At 44.8% G+C, this 24825-nt stretch overlaps 1 protein-coding gene across 2 annotated transcripts in view; it reads left to right on the top strand.

The window, feature by feature from the left end:
• LOC142571813 (zinc finger protein 532-like) overlaps nt 1-24217 on the top strand; it is a 46142-nt gene extending 21925 nt beyond the window's left edge. For both annotated transcript variants that reach the window (XM_075680446.1, XM_075680447.1), the window contains 4 exons: nt 4125-4230; nt 13716-14104; nt 19814-20032; nt 23739-24217. In XM_075680446.1, coding sequence (XP_075536561.1) covers nt 4125-4230; nt 13716-14104; nt 19814-20032; nt 23739-24125 — 1101 coding nt within the window. In that variant the 3' untranslated portion in view covers nt 24126-24217. The remainder of the gene's footprint in view (nt 1-4124; nt 4231-13715; nt 14105-19813; nt 20033-23738) is intronic.
• Nucleotides 24218-24825: the final 608 nt, after the last annotated feature.

Genomic DNA, 24825 nt, shown 5'->3' with positions numbered 1-24825 from the left:
TCAGCGCTGACACCCGTTGTTGCAAATGGGTTGCAAGCCCCAAGGGTAGCGTTGGCCTGGCGGCCTGGGGCACAACTGGAAGCATCCGAAGGTCCGAGCAAAGCATGAGTCGACTGCTAACAGAACAACTTGTTTATTCTAGCATCGCAAAAGAGCGGCCGGTCAGGTCGACCGAAGTGGAGAGACGGGAGAGCACGTTACTCAACAGAAGAAATCGGAGCCTCTCTCGGCGTCCGGGAGCAGCTGCTTTTATACTCTCGGAGTCGAGGGCAAGAAGGAACGCCTCGTCAGAGGCGCACGTGACGGCGCCGCTCGGGCACGTTGAGACGAGTAGGTGACGCATCCGCCGGGCCGGCGCCGGTCAGACCTCCTCGCTTCACAGTTGGGGGAGCTCCTCTCCCCGGCTGCCGCGCTTTGACAAGCGCGGGCACCAACATGCACACACACACACGCGCGCACACGAAGACACGTGGCATTGAAACATGCCTGGACGCGCTTGGCGGGGTGGCGTATCGGCGGCGCTGAACGGGCCAAAATGTCCGCCGCTTTGAACGAAGCCCCGGCGTCCGTTGCATCCGCGCCGGCTATACCGCGCGTCGTAGGCGAAACGTAACAGTAGCATAGTGTACTGCACAGCCATAGCTCGTATTTGAGTACATGTTCGAGCACATGTTCGAGCTCCTGATGGCCACGCAACCCGTCAACATTCTTGCAACAGCTCAAATCACATGCGCAAGGAGAAAGCGCGCTGAGAGAGACACCCATCAATTTGAATATGTTGAGTGAGTGATGTGCCTGGGTGCCTTGGTACAACTGAGAGATCAGAAGTTGTGTATAGTTCTGGGACTTTCGCCATGCTACCGCTCACCGCCAGGTGTATGTGTCACCTGCTTAGGTGCTATTTAAAGGCTGTCTATAAGAAAATTAGACAATTACTAGCCCTGCAGCTTTGTCAAGATTGCTTTCATGGTATGTGCTATGCATTTATAGCCAATTTAGCCCAAGTGAAATTTCATTGCACTTGACCTTTAAGGTGCAGCTATAGTCTGGCGAGTCTAGCTAGTCGGCTAGTCTAGCGGCTCTGGCATGAGATAAGACATCTTGTACGTATTCCTGTGCCAACTGCATCGAAGCACTGCGAGCGCTGCTGGTCATGCTGACTGCATCAGACACTAGAGTGTATAGTGGTGAATTTTTGTCGGTGTAGCGTAACTATGGTCGTGTGTGGCGCGCATGCACGCTACACCGGACACTGCACCCTCAAACCGACATGTGCGCTGCAGACGTACTCGCACAAGCGAACATAAAGATGATGTTTCGTTTGACTTTTAGAAATTGTGATTGTTGTAGAAATAAGTGTGAAAGGAAATGTGCTTCTCATGCTACTCAGTGTGCGAAGACAGCCATACATAGTTACCTCGTACGCTGTAGCACAGGAAAGGTATGAGATACCTGTGGAAACACTGTGAACTTAACTGTAAGTTGAGGAATAGTCTCGTAGTTTGACACATCGTAGGTGCCAAAATAGAAAGGAGTGGCATCTACGTGAACACCCACAGTAAAGTTTGAACTGCACGCCTTGGTGACATTCGGTAGATGGAGTGTTGTGGGCATAGCCTTGCTCTGCCATAGCCTTCGCAGTGCAAGGCATTGAAGGAGTGGGAGCGCCGTGTAGGGGATCAAAGGCGATCTTTGATTGCTGATAATTCTGCTTATGCTGAATGTCTGAAGTACTTTTTGCTGAAAAGTATTTCTGAAATATTGTTTTAGGGCACTTTAAACTGAATCCAATTGCACCAGTGATGCTCGAGCATGGGTGCTACTAGAGGCATTTGTGTTTAGCGTGAGATCAAATGACTGGAAGTTACAATAATTGTTTCTTTATTTTTCATAACTATTACAAGGATTTGTGTTCTCCTTTAGATCTGCATTTCAGAGCCATGCAAGTTCAATAAGCCGGTCTGTAGAATAATTTGAAGCTAAGAAATATGCAGCACAAGGGATTTCCTGAAGGAATGAAATACCAAATTGAAATTCTTGTTTTTGTGCTCCGGGTTTTCATGAGATCACTATTATATGGCTTACTGAGGCTATATATGGCCTATTTATGTTGTTAATACCCAAGTAAATCTTGATGTCACCAGGTGCATAAATTGCTATTATTAAACTTGGGCATTTAAGGGGTAATTGTCATCCACCTGACTTGTAGCATGAAGCTACAAATCAAACCTATACGGGTTTCTCAGAAAGAAAGTTTCACATTCAAAAAAAAATTCATCCTGGTCCAAGATTCGAATCCAGGATCAACGCCCTTGCGGGATGGTCGCTTTACCATCTGAGCTAATCAGGAGGCTAGCAGATTGCAGAGCGAGGGCAAATGAGTCAACAACTCAAAGCATTGGTATACTGAACATTGTACATCAGTTCTGCGGAAGCCTTGATGGCGGAGGAAAGTTCATGAAAGGGAGAATTATCATCCACCCATTAGTGCCTGAAGCTATAAGGGAACCCATACGGGTTTCTCAAAAAGATCCAGTTTAGGTGGATGACAAGTTGGTTAGATAACAGTTTTTCCTTTCATGAACGTTCCTCCACCTTGCGGGCTTCCGCAGAACTGATTTCCCTGAACTTATGCATCTGACCAGGTACGTAAATTGTAGTTATTGAACTTATGCATGTGACTGTCATGCATTCATTGAGCAACTTTATGTGAGAACAATCAATTGTCCTTGCATAACTTCTTTTCTACTTATGTCATGTTAAAGTGGCCAAATTAAATGAAACTGGGAAGCCTAATAATTGTTAGCCTAACTGTAGGCAGCACTTTAATTTCAGTGTGGCTATATCATAGAAATAGAAGGCATGTGACTACATTGTGGAAATAGAAGGTAGTGCGCTCGTATCCTTCTGCATGTTACATTTGCTTTTCCTTAATGCATCGGCAATACCTCTTGAACATGGTTGAAAAAGAACTGTATGGGAAACTTAGAAGTGTTGTAGCTACTAGCTGGACATCCAACATCTCTTTTTTTTATTCAGTCAGTAAAGAATTTTATGCTTAACTCACATTTTCGGCACTGTCTGGTTCTTCACCATCACTACAATGCAACAATATAGATATCTTGACTAAAGGAGGGGAGAATGTAACGTATGACAGTTCGTTATGCTATTGGAATGTTACAAGCATTGTTTTATTGCGATGGCAACTGTGTGGACACGCCAGTCGAATTCCGCTGTCGATGTCACCGTGAGGTTCCATGTAAAGTCCAAGTGCGATAAGAGTGCAGCCGTACTCTGTATGCTGTAGGTGTGAGGGTAATCTGAGAAGGATGGTGGCTTGGTGTGGTGGCGTTCTTTTCGCACTGCAAAGAAGGAAGGAAGGCAGCGAGGGGGTGTGTAAAATGAGGGGGGGGGTAGGCACGGTAGCACGCGTCTCTGCTTGGACTCCGGCCATTGCAGCGCATGGCTTGGCCACACATATCCTATCTTGGAAGCAATCTGCTGTGGGTTCGAAGGCTAGCCGATACAAGATAGCTGATGATGTCGTGTGCACTGTGTTCTCGTGCGCCTTGTTCATGTTGAAGTGAGGCAGCACAGAGGGAAATTAGCTCGTCGCTGTTGTCGCTGTTGATCATGCTAGCATTCTGACAGCTAGTGCTCACAGTCATCGAGTGAGATGTGTTCATGTTTGCCTGTACGTGCGTGACACCATGCTTGTTAATTTAGTTAGTAAGCGAGTGCTTACAGCAGTTCATACGGCCAATAAAACCACTAACCTTGCTTCATATAGCTGCCTAATAAGTTGCTATTGCAATCAATGCTTCACCTTTTGTGTGTAACTGTGACTTTTTTTCTTGGTGCATCACTTAGTAATTTACAGCAAAAGGCCTGTCATTTATAAATGCCATTCCCAATAACCGCTTTGGCACACTGATTTGCACTCAGACTGGCTGATACCTTATGAATTACCGCGCTTTCTTATTAACGAGTTTCTGACCTTCAAAGCATTAAATTTATTTTTTGAGAAAGAGAACTTTTGGCAATTTCTGCAAGGCCAGTGATCTGATTTATTGCTCATACTGAGGTGTTCAATGTGTACAAAGCCATTGGCTGTTCTGTTGCAGGATGAATGGGCTGTGTTCCACCGGCATGTGACCAAGCATTGCCATCACTTTGAGCGAATTGTGGGCTACCACTGTCAGCTGTGCCCTGCCCTACTGCTTGATCAAGGTGAACCCTCACTTTGTGCCCTCTCCTCATTCTTGTTGTCACATCCAGTTTCCTGTCTGTCATGTCTTGCAGTTGATGTGGTCATGAGCTCTGTTACTTATATCTGAAGGTCTTTTCTTACCAATAAATGTTCCCTGTACCAAACCCTGCTGCTCATAGATAACACTTCTAGTGATGACTCCCAAAGCGTGCACACTCCTCTCGCTCAGTCCAGAGAGCTGCTCAAAAAAGTTTTGCCATTGATGTTTAGCAGTTAGGTGCATAGTGTCCAATGCAGTTCAGATGACTTATAATGTAATCAAGGGCGCCATCGGAGATATTTTGTTCGATACGCATTCTGTTCAGTTGCTGCAACGTCACAAAGTTGCAGTATGCAAAATTTGTGACAGCGGGGCGGAGAGAGCAGCCAATCAGGAAGCGGTGACCTCCCCGGAAGTTTACTTCCGTTGTTTGTCGTCTTCTTGCAAACAGTATACTACAAAACCAAATGTTTCTCGTCTTCCAAATGAACTAAATCTTTATAAAAAAAAATGTATTTTTTCTTCTCAAGCCCAAACACGTTTTCAAATAGTAGTACGTGTGACTACTGCAATTTATAACTATTAGGTTCTTTGCGTCGTCCCTAGGTGGTGTCTCGCACAGCGAGAAGAAAAAAGAAAAGAAAAAAAAAAAAATGACGGGAAGAGTAGCACACTTTTCAAGAGGCAGCGACAACATTCCAGTGGCTGGCTGGCACCGATGATGTTGTCGATTTCTCTGTACAACCAACAAATTATTTGTTTCGAGAAACAAAAACGACGCCGGAATTCACTTTCTGCCATTTATTCAAACGCGTTTCGCACCACCACCCGCTCTCCTCCTTCCTCTAGAAACGCCAGTGCAACAACCTAAGTTCCCAACGGAAGCGCCATTTTCTCAAATTAAGCTATGTATTGGATTCAAACGTGCCATTCCGCAGCCGAAAAGGCCGCCTGTTGGATCCAATCCAATCCACCAGACGCGCCATGCGAAGCCGTATGATCGCTCCAAACTTCCCAGCTCCCGTCGGGTTCGGCGCCTTGCAGACGAAATGCCCGGTGGGAGGATGATTGACAGTAGTGTGTCGTCATTTTGACGTCACCAAAAACGTGGCCGCGCCCCGCGGCTGGCGACATCGGCGCGGAGTAGGCCAATCGCGCGCGCCGGTAACCGAACGAATGCGCCGAACAACGATCTCCGATCACACCCCAGTTCACTTAAAGTGCAGGACTCGATATACTGCATTTACTGGCTTAATAGATGCACTCACGTAATGAACGCGCTCCACACTTTCCAAATCAAAAAGTATGTTTTTTTTCTTTTCCTTGCATAATGGTTGCAACGCGAACTTGCTGTCGCGAAGTGCAAGACGCATGATACGATTCAGTGTCTGATACGGCGTATGCGCCATGATGGCAGTCGTGTCCTAGTGCCAGATGGGGTGCCTGGTGTGCGACAAAAGTTAGAGACACACAGTACTATTCGGCATCCGATACGGCACCTGATGTTCCAGGAAGGTAGACAGATCTGAGGCCTTTTGCCATGCTGTAGCACCAGGTGGGACGTCCACTGTGCAGCAAAAGGAGGAGGCACACAATACTATTGGGTGTCCAATACACGGTGTCCGATGTTCTGGAACAGCAGCTAGAACTAAGATGTTTTGACATGCCATAGTGCCGATTTGGATGCCTGGCATGCAACAAAAGTAGGAGACACATGGTACGATAGGCGTCTGATACGGTGTCTGACCTGCTGGAACGGCAGCTGGACCTGAGGTGTTTTGCAATGCTGTAGCGCCGGATTGGATGCCTGGCACAACTTCTGTTCTGGCACGTCCGACGTCGTATCGGATGCCGAATTATATTGTGTTCCCCCCCCAACTTTGAACAAATTATTCTGGAAAAAATGTGCATTCATTATTTCGAGGGAATATGGTAATGCCGTCATTTCTAACTTGCATTTATCATCACTTAGAACACGGTGTATACATCGTAATCATCATCATTATCAACCTATTTTATGTCCACTGCAAGACGAAGGTCTCTACCTACGATCTCCAATTACCCCTGTCCTGTGCTAACTGATTCCAGCCAGCGCCCACAAATGTCTTAATTTCATCACCCCACCTAGTCTTCTGCTGTCCTCGACTGTACTTCCCTTCTCTTGGCACCCATTCTGTAATCCTAATGGTCCACTGGTTATCTAACCTATGCATTACACGACCTGCCCAGTGCCACTTCTTTCTCTTAATGTCAATTAGAATATAGGCTATCCTGGTTTGCTCTCTGATCCATATCGCTCTCTTCCTGTCTCTTAACGTTGCACCTAACATTCTTCGTTCCATTGCTCTTTGCACAGTCCTTAACTTGTTTTCGGACAGAAGCATAAGACTATGGTGGGAACATTGAGCACATGGCCACCGAACTTCAAGCTGCCCTTAATACACTCGAAGACACCCTTCCTAAACTGACTCGCCTTAGCACTTAAGAAAATACAAATTCTATGCGTCAATGGCAGATGAAGCATCCTCTAGCCACAGCAGGCAATAATGTTGACATTGGGTCAAAGTGAACTCAGGGCCACGCATGGTCATGTTAAAATCCTTGGGATTCCTATCCACATTTGCAATACAGGACAATTTTTGACCACTGAGCTTAAAAAGCAATGGCCCAGGCTCTTGCACATTTAAAGTGTGTCTCCAACAGATTCGGCGGGACACGGCAGACAGCCTGCACTACCCTCATCAGATCTATCGTAATTGGTAAAAATCACCTATGGAAGCACAGTTGTAACACCATCAAAAACAGCAGAAAAACCATTTTCGGCTGTTTGAATATATGCAAACTGCAGTTCATGAATCTACTACCAGTTCATGAATTCATGAATATATTCAGTCAGAATATATGCAAGCTACCAGTTCATGAATGTATGCAATCTGCAAGACTTCACGCCTCTGCCACCTATTGACGACATTATCAAACATGCTGAGACATCATTGAATAATCCACTGCATCTCACCACACAGGGCCAGGACACCGTGCTGTGGGACACCCGACGTGTCTGCATAGAACTCCGGAACACTGCAGGCGAAGGCACCACCCTTGCTTTTATTACCCTTCACCCCTCCAAGATGTCTACGCCACTCGCAACAGGGGCCACTACGGCCAGGCAGCGCCTCTCTCACTGACACAATCAGTACAGTTCCAATGCAATATCTACTGACGCTGCACTCAATGGCAACCGCATGGCTCTGGCCTGGTACAAACCCTCGACTGGTGAGGCCAGGCGCTACATTTGGACACTAAACTATGTGACACCTTCACAGGCAGAACTTTTGGCCATCTGTACCGCCTTACAAGACAATACAGTGCCATGCACCATCTACACTGACTCGTTGAAAGCATTAAAAGACATTGAAGACCCTAGTGTGGAAGGTATCACTGCTCTATGCATCCACCAGATTCTACAGCACAAGCAGAATAATGGTATTGATGTTAGGGTCGCCTGGATGCCGGGGACACGTGGGGCCCCAGGATGGAGGTAATAGAGAGTTTTAGAATAGGGTCCCCAAACGTTTTGGGGCCCCAAAGAAATAGCGTCGAAGCCACTGCGCATGCGCAGTGGCTTCGACGTCTTTGCGTCTTGCGCAAACGGAGTTTGGGTTTTGCGTTGGGATCGCTATTTCACCGATTTAGCGGGAGCCCAAATAGCGGCCCCAAAAGCTTTGCGTTGGAAAACATGGCGGCACCCATCGAAGCGACGGCTCTAACCTAGCACAAAACTGGGTTCGATTCGCGGTAACGCGTGAAGTTCGCAAGCTAGGAGAAGTGAGTGCAGTTATCGCTTTCTCTCAACTAGCGTGTGTTATGAAGATTGACTCATTAGACGCCGCTGATTTTGAATTCGATTGTGGATTTTATGGCTTGTAGGCCTAACACGGCTAAGCTTGGCTGGTGAAGGCTAGTAAAGTTGGTTTGCTCAAAACTAAGTGCAACTAATTGCTTGCTGCTTACAGAGAATAACCTCTAAATTGTAATTAAACGCGAATACACGCAAGTCAAAATTATTATTCCTATCATAAAATGGTATATTTTATTTAATTATTTCTAATAGTTTTCTTTGACGCCGTTGTGGCGCTGTCAGCGCAAGACGCTATCCGCAAACGTCAAACCCTATTCTAAAACTCTTCACTCCTACGTGCCCCAACGCTAACACCCGCAAAGCTCTTTGAGGCCCCAAACTATTGGGGCCCCTATTCTAAAACTCCCTAATTAGGTGGCGCATGCATGGTCTTGCCACCTCACAATCTGGAGTTCTACCTTATTGTCTCCAACCTCTTTTAAGCGGGTCTCTCGATCTTGGTGACCACCCCTATGCGGATTCACCGCCGAACTCTCACTTCGAAATGACACGAATACGCCGCTTCCTCAAGTACGCTAACAGGGAGAGACTCAAACATTTCACTCCTCCTCACATGTTTAAGGACCTCACCCTCAGCCGATCCCAGGAAATATTCATCAATAAAGTACTTGCCAAAGTATTTACCCCTGATATAATTCATAAATGGCAAACATTGGTTGACCGAAAGAAGGGCATTGATGCCTCTGCCCCCCGAATATGCACCTTCTACCACTCCGTATGCGAAGCCAACTTGCAACATCTTATTTTACACTGTCCCGCATTCAATAATTACTGAGCTGACAGCAATATTTTTCTACATTGCCATGTTGAAGCTTTACAGAATGACATTCTCCAAAACCCTGATCACCTAGTAAAGCCAGCCCACTTTGGTGTTGCTGGTGGCCTGGCTCGCGCGATTTAGTGGGTGTCTACCTCTCCTTCGTATGTCCCTCCTCTCTTACCAGCGACATTCGGTCCCCCCTTTTCTTAATAAAAAAGAATTCATTCATTCATTCGAGCTTCTTTGTCAGTCTCCAAGTTTCTGCCTAATATGTCAGCACTGGTAGAATGCATTGATTGTACACCTTTCTTTTTAGTGATAATGGCTGCCATTCATGATCTGGCAATGTCTGCCGAATGCACTCCAACCCATTTTTATTCTTCTGTAAATTTCCTTCTCATGATCAGGGTCCCCTGTGAGTAATTGACCTAGGTAAACGTACTCCTTCACAGACTCTAGAGGCTGACTGGCGATCCTGAACTCGTTTTTTTGCCCGGCTGTTGATCATTATTTTTGTCTTCTGGGTATGAATCTTCAGCCCTACTCTTATACACTGTCTGTTAACGTCCTCAATAATTTGTTGTAACTCATCCTCAGTGTTGCTGAACAGGACAATGTCATCTGCAAATCGAAGGTTGCTGAAATATTTGCCGTTGATCCTTACTCCTAATGCATCCCAGTTTAATAGCTTGAGTACTTCTTCCAAGCACGCAGTGAATAGCATTGGAGAGATTGTGTCTCGTTGTCTGACCCCTTTCTTTATAGCTATCTTCCTAGTTTTCTTGTGGGGAATTAAGGTAGTGGTGGAATTTCTGTAAGTACTTCCCCAGATATTTACGTAAGCATCCTGTAGTCCTTGATTACGTAATAACTCCATGACTGGTGGTATCTCTACTGAATTAAATGCCTTTTCGTAATCTATGAAAGCCATATAGGTAGATTTTAATCTGCAGATTTCTCGATTACCTGATTGATGACATGGATGTGATCCATCGTACAGTATCCCTTCCTGAAACCTACCTGTTCCCTTGGTTGACTAAAGTCCAGTGTTGCCCTTTTTATTGGAGATTATCTTGGTGAGTATTTTATATAATACTGGAAGTAAGCTAATATGCCTATGATTTTTCAATTCTTTGACATCTCCCTTTTTCTGTATTAGTATAATGTTGGCATTCTTTCAGTTCTCTGGGACCTTTGAAGTTGATAGACAGTTAATATAAAGGGCCGCTAGTTTTTCAAGCATTATGTCTCCTCTATCTTTGAATAAATCGACTGGTGGGCCATCTTCAGCCGCTTTTCTCCGTTTTATGTCTTGCAAGGCCCTTCTAACTTCATTGCTAGTTATAGAAGGAGCCTCTGTAACCTGTTCATTACTATGTCGAACGGAGGTATTGTGGCTTCTTTGGGTACTGTACAGGTCAGTATAAAATTCTTCTGCTGCTTTTACTATATTTTCGAGATTGCTGATGATATTACCCTGCTCATCTTTCAGTGCATACATCTTGGTTTGTCCGATGCCAAGTTTCTTTCTCACTGATTTCAGGCTGTGTCCATTTTTTACTGCTTCCTCAGTCTTTCTCACATTATGATTTTGAATATCCCTTATTTTCTCCTTGTTGGTTAGTTTTGACAGTTCCGCGAATTCTATCTGATCTCTTGAGTTGGCCACTCTCATTCTTTGTAGTTTCTTTATCAGGTCCTTTGTTGATTGGGAGAGCTTACCTACTGGTTGCCTTGGCGCCTTACCTCCCACTTCAGTTGCTGCTTCTGAAGCCAGCTTTGTTACTGTTTCATTCATTGCCTCTATGTCATCTTCATCTCTCTCTTCTAACGCTGCATATTTGTTTGCAAGGTCCAACCTGAATTGATCTGCTTTTATCCTTACTGCATCTAGTTTGGCCTGTTTCTTCTTGACCAATTTTACTCTTTCTCTCTTCAAATTGAGGTGAATCTCAGCCCTCACTAACCTATGATCACTGCACATTTTACCCTACCTATCACTTCTACATCCTGCACTATGCTGGGATCGGCAGAAAGTATGAAATCAATTTAATTTCTTGTTTCACCATTAGGGCTTTTCCAGGTCCACTTTCTGTTGTTACACTTCCTGAAGAAAGTGTTCATTATTCGCAGCTTCATCCTTTCCGCAAATTCTACCAGTATCTCTCCTCTAGTGTTCCTAGAATCGACGCCATAGTTGCCAATTGCTTGTTCACCAGCCTGCCTTTTCCCTACTTTTGCACTGAAGTCACCCATGACCACAATATACTGAGTTCGCACTTTTATCATCACTAATTCAACGTCTTCATAAAGCTGTTCTATTTCTTCATCGTCGTGACTGTAGGCGGGAGAGTAGGTTGGTACTGCCTTTATTCTATACCTCCTATGCTTTGTTACGACTACTGCCACCCTCTCATTAAAGATGTAGAATTCGTCAGTGCTGCCCGCTATGTCCTTATGGATTATGAATCCTATGCTGAACTGCTTCTTATCTGGTAGTCCTCTATATCAGAGTACGTGGCTATTTGTTAGCACTGTAAGAGCCTCACCAGTTCTAACCTCACTATGGCCAATGATATCCCAAACAATGCTTGATAGTTCCTGAAAGAGTCCTGCTAGGCTAGCTTCACTTGAGAGGGTTCGGGTGTTAAACGTTGCAAGGGTCAGTTTCCATTGGCGGCCTGTCCGGGTCCAGAGATTCTTAGCGCCTTCTGCTGTGTTACAGGTCTGACAGCTGCCTTGGTCTTGTACATACCGGTTATAATGCATCTGCCAGAGACGAGCAAGGCCATGAGGGCGCTTCTCAACGACGGGAGACTGACAAGGGCAATGCTTAGGCAATCTGAGGAGGAGGAGTGAATGAAAAAGAAATGAAAAAAAGAAGGAAAGAGTAATAAATAAAAATAAAAAATAAATAAAAAAGGGCGGTGGTAGTGTGCTGTGTGTTATGTGGAACACACTTTGCATTCTTTTCCTTCTTTTATTTATTTGTTAGGTTTTTTTCAGCCAATGTCCGCTCTGGCCATTCTGCTCCGGCCGCTTGTATGTGTGGAAAGCTAATACAGTTGCCAACTGATCTTCTAGGACACGGATGAGGCCACAAAAACGTCCAAAGAATCTGACAGGCCGATAAAACAGATTTGAATGCTAGAAAGAATAGTGGAAAAACTGGTCACAGGGTTTTTTGTCCATGCTGTACTTTATTGCAATACCTATTCGACATTTCGTGACGTTGGAGGCTGCAGGTGCATTTCACATTCACCTGTCACAATGCATGTAAATATCGTGTGTGACTTTGACTTGCTGTCAGTATCAACTGTGATCCACTAACTCAATTCGGCGCTTTACGTTCACTGAGAAGCTTTCACGATTTCTACCAGTACGAGCACATATAAATGTAGTAGGTGTTCGTGGTAGTTGCCAGGTGATAGCTCATGAGTCCAAACTTGGCTTCATGCATGCTGCCATCCGATTCTGCGCCTGACACCTGTGCCGGCTAGGCCTAGCCAGTGCCACCTTGTCGGGAATCGATTACCAAAGTTGCAGTTTGGTGCTGATTTGACAAAACTCTTTGCAATGACCATATGGCACTGGAAAAGCAAAGAAACCACCTCTACAATGACAAGGAGCGTTGGTAACCGTGGTGACAATTTTGTTCATGACCGTCATGTTTTTGACATTGCACACTCGTATAGGTCTGAAAAACCAAGCGAGACGCTGTACAGCGTAGGAAATATCACTCACCATTTTTTGTTTGCTTAATGCGATGACCACGGGTATTCCGACATTAACCTTTCAACGTTCGTAAATTCAAGCAGGGGCAAACATCCAGTAACATACTTTATTTACTGGATACACGCAGCTGCTTGGTCTACATTTTTTGAACGTGTGCAGCCTTTGAACAATGTTGTTTTGGCTATAGTGCGGTTTCACTTATAGTGCGGATATTTGCAACTCCAGTGACTTGCATTATAAGCAGCCTACATGTTACTAAAGTTACTAAGGGAGCAATTTGTTGCTACAAGTAACCAGCATCGTAGTTTGCTTTATTAGAAAACTCAGCTCAACGAAGTTATGCTGGCATTAACCTGATATCATGTGCGAGCACTGTTTTATGTGTTGACCTAACATTCATTTGTCACATGCTCGAGCCATGCTTCAGCTAGGCTCAAGCTAGAGCACCATCATTTTAGGTAAGCTGGGTACATTAATAGGCTGACTTTAATAGGTATCTGCAGCTTGTTGACATGCCACTATGAATGTTCATTTCAAGTTACACTTCTAGTGACATTGTCACAATGTAATGATGGTGTTGAAGCTGGAAACGCCACCAAAAATTGTGAATCATGAGTCTAACACTTTATTGCATAACCTTGTGCTGACAAAGCAAAAGAATACTTAAGTGACAATAATAGTGGCTATCACTGTTGGGGGTCGTGGCATCTCAACTTATGTTTCAAATCCTTCTAGTATTTAATCATGTTTCACCAGACATTGCAGAATAATGTATGCATTCAAGAATGTACGGCACTATATTTGGACAGTGTGCGCAATCTGATTAGACAAATCCCTTTTGCTGTAGAACTGACAGCAGCGTTCAAGAAATTTTGGGTGCAGTTGGCAAGTCATATGCTGAGCGATAACTTGATAAGTGATAACTTGGTGAAAAATGATCACTGGCAAAAGAAGAGCAATGTACGCATGGCAGTATTGCACTAGGTACCACTCATTACTGCTTTGCGCGTAGGGTGAGACTGCTTGTTTGTCTTGTTTCCCTTCGCTGCAGCTGAACTGGCTGGCCACATTGTGGACACGCACAGCAGTGCTCTGCACAAATGCCAGGCATGTCCGATGGCCTTCATAAATTTGGAAGGCTTCCACATACACCGGCAGGCAGCGCACCCCAAGTTGCGCTCCCAGTGCTGGCTCATCCTGAAGTGCCCGCTGTGCGAGGCCGTCTTTGCCTCGGCCGAGCTGCTCACCAATCACACGACGAGCCACTTGGACCAGTGCGGCCGTTCCTTATTCAAATGCTCTACGTGCGACTCGCTTCACCCTACACGCACGGACCTGGTGGCTCATGTGCGGAAGCTCCACCCCGACATGCACCAAGCAACGCTGTGGGGCAAAGAAGAGGACCCAATCCTTGCTTTTCTCACTGGAAAGAAAGAAACGGTATTGTGCAAGCTAGTTTTTGAATGTTCGCCAGTATTCAGACACATGCACAGTCGGTTAGAGAGTTGCAAGACACTAGCAAAATTATCAGACTGAGTACCTTGGACAGATGAAATGGGAAAGGGAGTTTTGCAGAAATTCTGGAGTTGTGTAGCATGTGCTACTGCTACCCGATCATGTGTATGTAAGCATTTATGTTTGCCTTGCCTTGACTTGTTCTAACGGATCGTCGCAGTTTTACTATGTATTGCATCTAAGCTTCTAAGTAAAAATGGGACTCTTAAGTTGAAGGAAGTGAGTGAATGAATTCTGGGGTTTTACTTGCCAAAACCACAATCCACAATCTTATTATGAGGCATGCCGTAGTGGGGGATTCTGGATTAGTTCTGACCATGAGGGGATCTTTAATGTGCCCCCAATGCATGGGACATGGGTGTTTTTGCATTTCGGCCCCCTCGAAATGTGGCCACTGCGGCTGGGGTTTGATCCCGTGACCTCGTGCTTAGCAACGCAACACTGTAGCTGCTAAGCCACCATGGCAGGTGAGTTGTTGAAGGAAGTGGGATTATGACATTATTTGTAGTTATCTGACAGCAACAGGCCACCCACTATACTATATTTGAGAAATAATGCTCTAACATGCAAAATTTCCAATCAGGCTGACCACTCCGAGAGATTAACATGCCTGCATTTATATTCAGGTTCACAAATAACAAGCTTAACCTCTGCGGTGAAGTAGTGGTTCAACTGCACCATTTGCGGTGTTTTGCTACAATTCTACTTGCTGCTACCTAGCTGCTCTCACTCAAGTACCATTTGCGCCAGTGCATCAAAGTGCAGAATTTTCACTCTCTTACATGGAAATTGAATGTGTTCAGCAGAAATATGTGAATATTCAACTATAGGGATACGTATTGAATATAAATAAGTTTTAACTAAAAGGTTCAAGAATGCATACATTCCAGTTCATATAATTCAACCAGAATGTTCACAGATCATATCGGCAGATGGCATATTGGTGCACAGAAGTTTTTTGGGTGGGGCTTGCACCGGGTGTGCCCCCTCCCTCTCCCCTGGCTGCGCCCCTTTACGCACATTGATTTCTTTTAAGTTCGAGCATTTTTATTGCACTCAATACACATTTTGTGTATTGCAGTAAAGTACATCTGTCATTTTGGATGCAGGTAAGACATTTGCCATAGCATTTTGTCTTATGCCTGATGGTGCAGATTGTTCTACATGTTTCCCACTCAGTTTAATCCAAGTGCCATTGAAGATAATCCAAGTGCCAACCAATTTAATCTGAGCACCAGCATTTTTAATCCAAGTGGCAATAAATTAATCCAGGCACCACCACATTTAATCCCAGCACCTGTGTGGATGCGCAACTCTCACCCGTCCCCTGATATGTTGTTTTCTCGCATAGCTCCCGTCTCCTGCAATCCGGCTTCGCCGCATAACCCGATGCCCGCGGCAGTTGGTCTCGTTGAAGCGCAGTATGAGAGATGGCGCGAGTGTTGCGCTGCTTACGCCGCCTACAAGCGGGATTACTTTGGCGCTAAAAGGACAATGTGCTCTCTCTTTGGTTCGGGACGGCAAGCAGTGCGGACGTCCCGTGTGTGCGCCAATCCATGCTTCTGCGAGACCGTCTCGCGTGGCCTCCTTCGAACGCGCCACCGTTCCTGTGACCGAACGCGCGAACGACCAGGCGTTGGGATCCAGCATGGGGCAAACATATTCACTCGCTATCCAGTCGCGGCGAGTCGGACTTCCTAGATTTGTCGCTCGCCCATCGGCATGTTTTGTGGATAGCAACTCGGCTAGCACGCATTGATCTATGAAAGGTGCAATAAATGCCCTTGTGATTGTTTGCACTACTGTGTTGTCGTTCCTTTGTCCCAAGAGCACGGAGATTCCCGCACACCATATGAATTAATCCATGTGCCAACTGATTTCATTCTTGTGCCAGCCACTTTAATCCAAGTGCCATTCATTTTAATCCCAGTGCCAGTCAACTTAATCCTCTTGGAAATTGATTGAAGAAGGAATAAAAATTCGGCAGAGACACTTAAAAATGCTTATGTGTGGGAATGCGAGAGGATTCTACTGTTTGTAGACTTTGGAACATCATGAACGCTCTCACTCTAACTGCGCCTCGGCAAGGCCAAATGTAAATGCGCGAAGCATCTCAACACGGTTGCTTTCTTGCAAAGAGGTCATAACTCTAAGGATCGCTCAGCGGCATTCAATTGAACAGTAACGCTTTTTATTTTATACAGGTTTTATGCACTCATGACGTAGTGCCACCTCCTCCCCATTGGCTGCGTCGTCACGTGCCCAACGATGCATGCGCTAGGCCACACGATTAGTCAGCCAGATGGCTGCAATGTGACGTGTGGAATGACGAATGCGCTAGGCACACCTTTAGTCAGCAAGAACTGCAGAACTGCTGTGGCGTTAGGGAGGCGTGCTCGTCTAGCACCCCGGAGGCCTCAGTTCGATTCCGACCCAGACCGAAATTTACCAAACTTTCTTTCAAAAGGCATTAATTTACTTTGTTTACAGGAACCTCCCTGAGAAATTTGACGTCTATCTGAGTATTTTTTTTATGTGTTCTTACTCTTTGCACCATTGACCATTCTTGGTACCATCATTCAGCCACGCCACCAACTACGACGGACTTTTGTGTAACAGGGCATATAATGCATTCGTATTAAAATATTGCTACAAGAGGTGTTAACAGGTGTCATGAACTCCACCTATTCATTGTCATCATCACTGTATTGGTACAGTCTACGCATGTTACAACGGACCTGCGTACAACAGACTTTCGGATCTAACGGACCATATTTCAGCCTTAGTTTGTTCCACCAATTTTATTAATGCAACAGACCGCACTGCAGCGAACTATCACCTACAGCGGACGAAATTAGTGTCAATTTTTGTCAAAATTGGGCGTATAAAACGGACTTTTGCTTGTCGACTCGGGCTGGCAACCGACTTGCGAAGGTCAGCCGACTTGCGAAGGTCAGCCGACGATTACTGATCATTACCTTGCATGCGAGGGTGAAAGGAAAGCGGGGTGGAAGCGCTCCACCTATCGTGCGTGCGGCACGGGGGGGTAAGAGGCGAGGGAAAGAAGGGGGTTATACGTCGATAGCTGCTGCTAACGGCGCGCCCACGCGGGTGCCATATCTTGAAAGCAATCTGTAATGTGGACAAAGTGCGCGCCCGCGTGGGCCTCATCTTCAATGCGATCTGCGGTGTGGACAAAGTGCACCCAGTGCCGGTAGCTTTGTATGTGCTGTGCTTTCGACGTTTGGTTCGCGTTGAAATGAGAGACAGCACGAAGGTCAATTCGCTTGCTGCTGCAGCTGCACTTATCTTGCTTGATTTGCTATCACAATCGATGCTTTGCCTCTCGGGGGAAACTACAACTTTTTTTGTTTGTTTTATACTTCGGATGCTCGTCACTCACTGTGCAGTAAAGTTGTTAGACATCGCAACGAAAGTTTCGGACGTGAGGCGTCTTGAATAATATGGACTTCAGATAAAACGGACGTTTTTTGTCGGATTATCGAGGTCCGTTGTAGCTAGAGTTGGCTGTATCAGCACTATAGAAGCACAGTTTCCATACTACCTGCGTCGTCATGGCCGCTTCACAAACGCTTCTGTGGGGTATATCATTAATTTGCTTCTTCACATGTCGTGTTTCCAAGTGACAAGAGTGACATACATAAGTGAGTTACAATGATGATGCACATTGCGCGACTTGGGTTGTATCATGACATGCAATTTCCTTCTCTCTCGGCATGCATATTGATCTAAATGGTTTGCAAGGGCAAAAACTTGTTCGATGCTCAGCCACTTGACATTATCACTAAGTAACTCATGATAGGTCACTAAGCTTGTACCTTAGCATGCACTCCTGTAGTCCCAACATGCGTGTCAAACGAAATAGTAATGAGAGAGTAACTGCATGCTCAATATTCAGTCACATGATTAAGTCATTAGTGACTCACTCGACATCACCACTTCCCCACCCAAGCTGTGCTCTCGTAACTTACTGACATGCACATCAAATGAAATGCCTTTAAAAGGGTAACAACCTGCTCGTTATTCGCTTAGTCAAATGGTGTGGTCACCTGTGCATCAGGTGACATCAGCGCAGTTTTTACCCATGCATGCAATCTCCTAACCTGCTGACATGCATATCAAATGAAATGGCTTTTAAAGGCTAATGCCCAATGTTTTACAAGATGCCACAGAATGTGATGCGGCTTGATTTTCAATTTGAAAGAGACTCAGCGAGGGAATATGAGGATATAACAGATTGGGTTGGGTTAGGTTATGTTAGATATCACTGTCAGTTTTATTGCGATAGCTATGATACGAACACTCCAAGCAAATTTTCACCATCGTCATCGCGCTTGGCATTACCGTGAGGCTCCACATATATTTAGGTGTAGTTTGTATACTATATGCCATGCCATGCTAAATGCCATGCCGTATATGCGGGTTGTATTGCTACACCATTCGGTCAGTAAAGTTGCTCATACCAAGTCTTACATAAATTATTCCTCTGAATTTTTAGAATGGCAGCTCACAAACAATTGTCATGAAACATAATACTCACAGAGCATGCCTTTTATCTTAAATTGTCTCAGTCTATCGTTAAATAATTAAAGTGTGAAATGATATCAGAGCTCAAACGTGAGGGTGATGTAATTTTACTGGATTGCTCCTTACGGACAGTTTAGTGGTGCCTGTATGATGTTATTACAGGCCCTACATGGTGTGTTAATGCTTTTGATGGTGCCAGAAATTTTGGTGCGCCCACGTATATCGCGTCCACGTTAGAACAATATCCAAGAAGTTCTAAAGCATCGCTAAACCTTGCCATCGCAGTTGGTGCTCTGCCCTTCTAAGGCTGCGCTATCTCCGAAGCACTACGTCCTGCGCTTTGCATAAGCATGCCTCTGCATGTTTTCAGAGCATTGGCTGAGGAGCTCCAACAAAACGCTAATTGCAATAAAGTAAGACAGGCCTGTATACGTGCGAAGACCACTACATTAGTTCAGATGCAGAAACAATGTGCTGCTTTGTGCACAACGCACGCTGCAGCTCAATGCTAGAGGCACCCAGATGTGACGCTGCAGGAAAAGGAGATCGAGGCTAAGTGACAACATCGACAAAACCCTGCAGTTTGAAGTACAAGGCAGGCGCACAGATCGTGCCTGCCATGAGCATGCTGCAGTATGGGAATGCGAAGTTATGACAAGGCGACAATGCCGACGAGACCCTGTGGTTCTAACCGATGCTGCAAGGGGTGATAAAGTTTTTCTGTTCGTGTGCATACACATGCGGCACCAGACGTGTTTATTTAGTCAGCTTATGTTTGCTGCAATTCATACTGCCACTACAGCTATGAGCATTACACTTTGTGTAATATTATGACATGTTGCTATTGTATTCATTGCTTTGCCCTTATGGCGAAACTGTGATTTCTTTTTTGTGACAAGCCCACTAATTTCACCTTGGGGTAGCAAGCGGCGTGAATGCAATCTTGTGCGCTTACTGCACTTTTTAAGTGCACTTGAAATATTGTTCATGTAAATTAATTCTAGTTGTGTGGAGGTTAAAATGTAAGTGGGTTATACTGTAGCAAGTGGTTTAGTCTTTTCTACCTGTTCATTACTGTCCTTGCAGGCAGATGTGTCAAACGAAGTCATCAACCTGGATGATGATGAGCCACCTGATTCTGGTGACAAGGTGATGGACACTTCTGCCCCACAAGCACAGAAGGTGGAGAAAGGAAGCCCAGAAAAGCCAGCGCCTGCATCAAATGCACCCTCTGACCAAGCACAAAAGGACAACCAAGGTGCACCTAAAAAAGTTAATCCACATCCCACAAGTGAAAGTGAGCAGGTAAGCCACCAACTGCTCATTGAGTAGCAGAGTGACTGATACTAGGGCTGTGCAAATAACGAATAGTTGCAAACTTTACCAGTTGATGCACCTCGGCTCGTTAACACTTTCAGTGTTGCGTTTTTTCAGAGGGGACGCACCCCCACCGTCAGTTTTTTTTCCTTGGATATTCTAAAACGAGCACAATCACCGTTTTTTTTATTGTACAAAAATGAAGTAATGACATGAATAATGACAAACGTGTTCTTGTTATGATCCTGACATTCCTATCTGACTGAAGGAACGTCAAAAGAAACGCAGCGAGACAGAAATGCCGTAACGTACCGGTATGTCAGCGACGCTGAAAGAGTTAATTGGGTGGCGATTATCTGCGTCTTCATGACGGTTGGCTTGGGCTGCTCGCAGTGGTTGTGCAATCCCTTCTAAAAACTTTCTTTTGAAGAATTTTTTGTGCGAACCCTTGGAACAGTCTTTTTGCCATGGTCTCATGAGGAACACCTCCAATTATTTCTCTGCTTCATGCATTTCAGACATTTCTCTGCTTCATAAACACATAGACCTGCATAGGTGAATTCAACAATGATGGCATGGGTGGGTTGCTTGAGTAGAATTACTCTTGACCACCTCACAGTAACTCACCTTCCCATTAGAACGCTGTACTTGTGAGCATTTCACTTGCACCGGAATGCAGCCATATTGGTGGCCATTGAGGTCTGCTGCCGGGCACAAAGTTACAAGTTCTATTCCCAGATGTAGTGGCGTTTAAGTCTCGGTTCCTCTTGAGTCTCTGTGCTTGCCTTGTCCACTTTAGGGTCTGTAATATCGACGAATGCTTAATCGATCAAAAGTATTCTGCAAGAAGATTAACAATCTTCAGCGATGTCTACCTTTCGTTTACTTGACTTAATCGATTAGACATGTTCAATTAATCATTTTCTAAAGTTTGACAAGAGTGGCGTGAAAATTTTGAGATCGTACTAGAATGGCGGAGCACAAGCAGTGGCTGTGCTACTATGGTAGAGCGACTGTCGACTGCTTTTGCGAGTCCTGAGTGATGCTGAGCTGAGTGCTACCCCTCTCTTTCCCCACACCGCACACAACACCATGCTGCCCGAAGCCGGAGGCTTGAAATGTCCTCGCAATTCAAGGCATACTGTAGCAACCCTGTCGTAGATTGTCGTGTCATTCCCAGTCCACTACAGGCGTGGCACAGCATTCGCGCTGGTTTGGGGCATGTATTTGACATAGCGTTAGAGTTAATGTCGATTCCAGCAAATCTATAGCTTCTGGGCGTCTGTTCCTGCATGCTGTTCGTGTGGCTATTCAAAAAAGGTGTCAGTTTCAACCAAGCATCCCAGCCAATGGACACTTCTCTGCTCTCTAGAAAAGAGCATGTGGTTTGAAATCCTAAACCAGTAATTTTCTTTCCCCTGTGCATATTGCAATTTCATGCATATTTTAGTTGGATTTAACATTTCACTTTTGCCAGTTTTCTTATTTCTTGTTTAACTGTGCTGTACAGGCATTCACTAGTCCCCTATATCTTGTTTAATTCTGCTCTAAGTGCCATCTTAGAACATGTATTGTTTATGTTTTCAAAGGCCACTAGTGCCAACTCTATTCTTTAACAAATTAAAGGCTAAAATGATGAATGATCAATCGTTAATAGAATAAAAAAAATTGACCATGCCTAGTCCACTTGTAGCAAAGGGGGTTGTAGTTTATTAATATACGCTCCATTATTTGATGATGATGACATGTGGGGTTTTATGGTGCAAGAGCCATTGATGGCCAAAGAGCGCCAATCAATCAACATTATTTCCCTTACTGTCGTACAGCTGTTGCAAATATCATCTACACTGTGAAACTTATGCCTGCAGCATTTATTTCTCAATCACAAAGCCCTACTCCCAAGAAGTAAGCTTGCAGTTGTCAAAAAGCCTGTAGAACCTTAGTGCCCAGTTACACCACATTCTAGATCTTCACTGATTCTTCTATCTCTTGCATTCTGTTTCAAGGTAACTTGCATATATTCTGCTCTACTTTGAGATTGGCATTCAGTTGCAAGCCACTGCATTCTTCATTCAGTCTCTAGGCTGTAGTGATGCAGCTACTTGAAAATTTGCCTCTCATAACTTATCCTCAATTTGCCTCAGCCGAATTCTGAAGCTTGCCATTCACTTCTTTCACTTTAAATGTTGATCACTCCAGGTCTTCATAGACTGTTTCATTTGTCATTCTGTCATGTGCACCTAAAGCTACTACACCAACAATCCTCTGCTTAATTTCAAGGCCAAAATTTGTGTCTTATCGAAGGTATCCAAACCAATATAATGATATTGACAGATAATAACTGGTTTAAGAAAATAAGGGACAGGCAGAAATCAAAGGAGCATTGAGTGAAAAGAGCACCGAATCATACATTCTCTACTTGTCCTATATTTTCCTACACCTGTATCCATTGTGGATACCACTGCAGTGAACTACCAACTTGCCTAAGCATTCATACTTAACCAAACCGGTGTTGAATCGAATGACAACTCTAGCAGTTCACGCTATTTTCACGCACAAGAGGGAATTTTTCTGTGTCCTGCTTTGTATCTTCTCCCGTGTTTATTCAAACTACATTTCATGGCCCTTCATTCTGATGTCGCTTGTTTTGTAATCTCATGGGAAACAAGCTTTTGACTTGCACTTACTACATAGTACATACATACTTAGGGAAGCATGTCCGTGAAACACACCCATAAAGCAATTTACCTTGAACTGAATGAGCGTTTCTGGAGCTACGGAGGAAGCTCCTCATGCTTTTCCTATTCCATTTCACCCCAGCCTCTTTAATTGTAACAGGGTAGTTTTAATTATTGGTCTATGTAGGCATTAAAAAAATGCCCACTAATTTCAATGCACTTATGGCGAGTCAGCACCTGCAGACTAAGGAACATGAAGTTGCACTTTCGCACGCGCCCCACGCTCGAACCAGGTGGCCCACGAGGAGAACATTTTGCGTCTGGGCACCAGCGCACCAGCTTTGGTTGCCTACACTTGAGCGACAAGTAAAGTAAATACGTGGGAAACAGATCACCTCATGCCTTACCACAACTGGTGACCCAGACGTGATTCAAACACGCAACCTTCTGAACACACAACCTTACGCTGTGTAGGGTGTCATATTTGCATAATAACTGAACTATGGAGTCCTATGTTGTAGCAGTTCATTTAATTTCCCTCTCTTCATATTTTCGATTGTGCCCAGGGGCTGATAATGGTGGGGCATCATCGTCCAAGCCTATGATAAAGGGTGAAAAAATAAAGGGAAATGAAGTAGATTGTTATGATGTGTATTTCTCGGTCGTCAAGTCTAAATTGTTATATGTGGACATATGGGGACATATATGTTATATGTGTTGTTATATGTGTTACTGTTAATATTTGGCGTGATGCACAGTGGGCGAACAAGGGAAGCAGAGCCAACATTTTGGCCGAGGTATGTACCTGTCACCCTCATATTAATTTCAGCAAGGGGACTTGTCTTGCTTAGGGTGATCAGTCCCCTGTTTGAAATGTTGGCTCTTTGCTGAAGCTTGCTTCTCTTATCATTCGTTTAAAGTTGTTCAGTTCAATTTTCCATTTTCCTTCAACCACTTTGTCTTGTTTGAGTACTTGGTGTGAAACTTCACTGTCTCTGCTTGGTTTCAATCGGCAGGCAACTGTCAGACAGGATGAAAAGCCACCGAACAGCACCCACATGTGTGCCAAATGTGACTTCCAGAGCAGTGACTTGTCTGTTTTCCGGGAACACATCAAAGTGCACCGGCCACTGAACCAAGAAACATTCCAGTGCCTTGAGTGTGGTCTGTGTTATGTGGTTGAGCCCTCTTTGAGGAAGCACCTACGAGGAGTGCATCGGGTGGAGGAAATTCAAGCCAGCAACAAGCTCACGGGCACAGGTCCGAATGGTGCCACCGTCAGCGGGCTTCGTTGCTCTGTGTGTTTGGCAACTTTCGACACGGAACGAGAACTTAAAAGCCATACACGTAGCCATGGCATGGCATTCCTGAAGAAAGTGAAGGCCAAGGATGGCACTATTTGATCTGTGGTATGTATGTGTGCGTATGCGTGTTTTATGTGCCTCGAGCATGAGGATGGGTGAATAAATTACTGAAAAGCAAGTTTTTACATTTACCTTGGCTTCTTTCTCTCTCTTTTTCATAGGCTGTAAAGTGAAAGTGAGACTAAATACACTGTTAGAGTTAACATACAAGTGCATGGCATAGCCTCTTTCCTCCTGTGGCAGCAGGGTCTTCCAAAAAACTTTGTGAATTTCTTTTACATTACCGTAAAAACCCACATGTAATACGAGGTTTTTTTCCTGTTATTAGCGTCCCAAAGTTTCGCCTCGTACTATATGCGGATCCGAACAAAAATTTCAGTCAGAAATTTGGGATAGAAGTTTTCATTTTGTTATTGCTACGTGGCTGTGGCTTGACTTCGTTATTGCTCCGTGGCTACGGCTTGGCTTCGTTCTTGCTGCGTGGCTACGGCTTGGCTTCGTTCTTGCTGCGTGGCTACAGCTTGGTTTCGTTATTGCTGCGTAACTACAGCATCGTTTCTTTATTGTTGAGTGCGCACGTTGGCAGCACAAGTGCAAACCATGCTTTGCGAAGGGCATCTTTTTTATTCCGCATTGAAGGACCAAGATGTCCGGACCACGAAAACAGTACTTGGCTGCTTTCAAGAAAAAGGTTCTTTTAGCCACACAGGACGTCAGCAACAGTGCGGCCGGGGAGCAG

The sequence above is a fragment of the Dermacentor variabilis genome, chromosome 2, assembly GCF_050947875.1.
Source record: "Dermacentor variabilis isolate Ectoservices chromosome 2, ASM5094787v1, whole genome shotgun sequence".
NCBI classification, from domain to species: domain Eukaryota; kingdom Metazoa; phylum Arthropoda; class Arachnida; order Ixodida; family Ixodidae; genus Dermacentor; species Dermacentor variabilis.
Note: the sequence above shows the minus strand (reverse complement) of the source record. Positions and strands in the feature narration are given on the sequence as shown.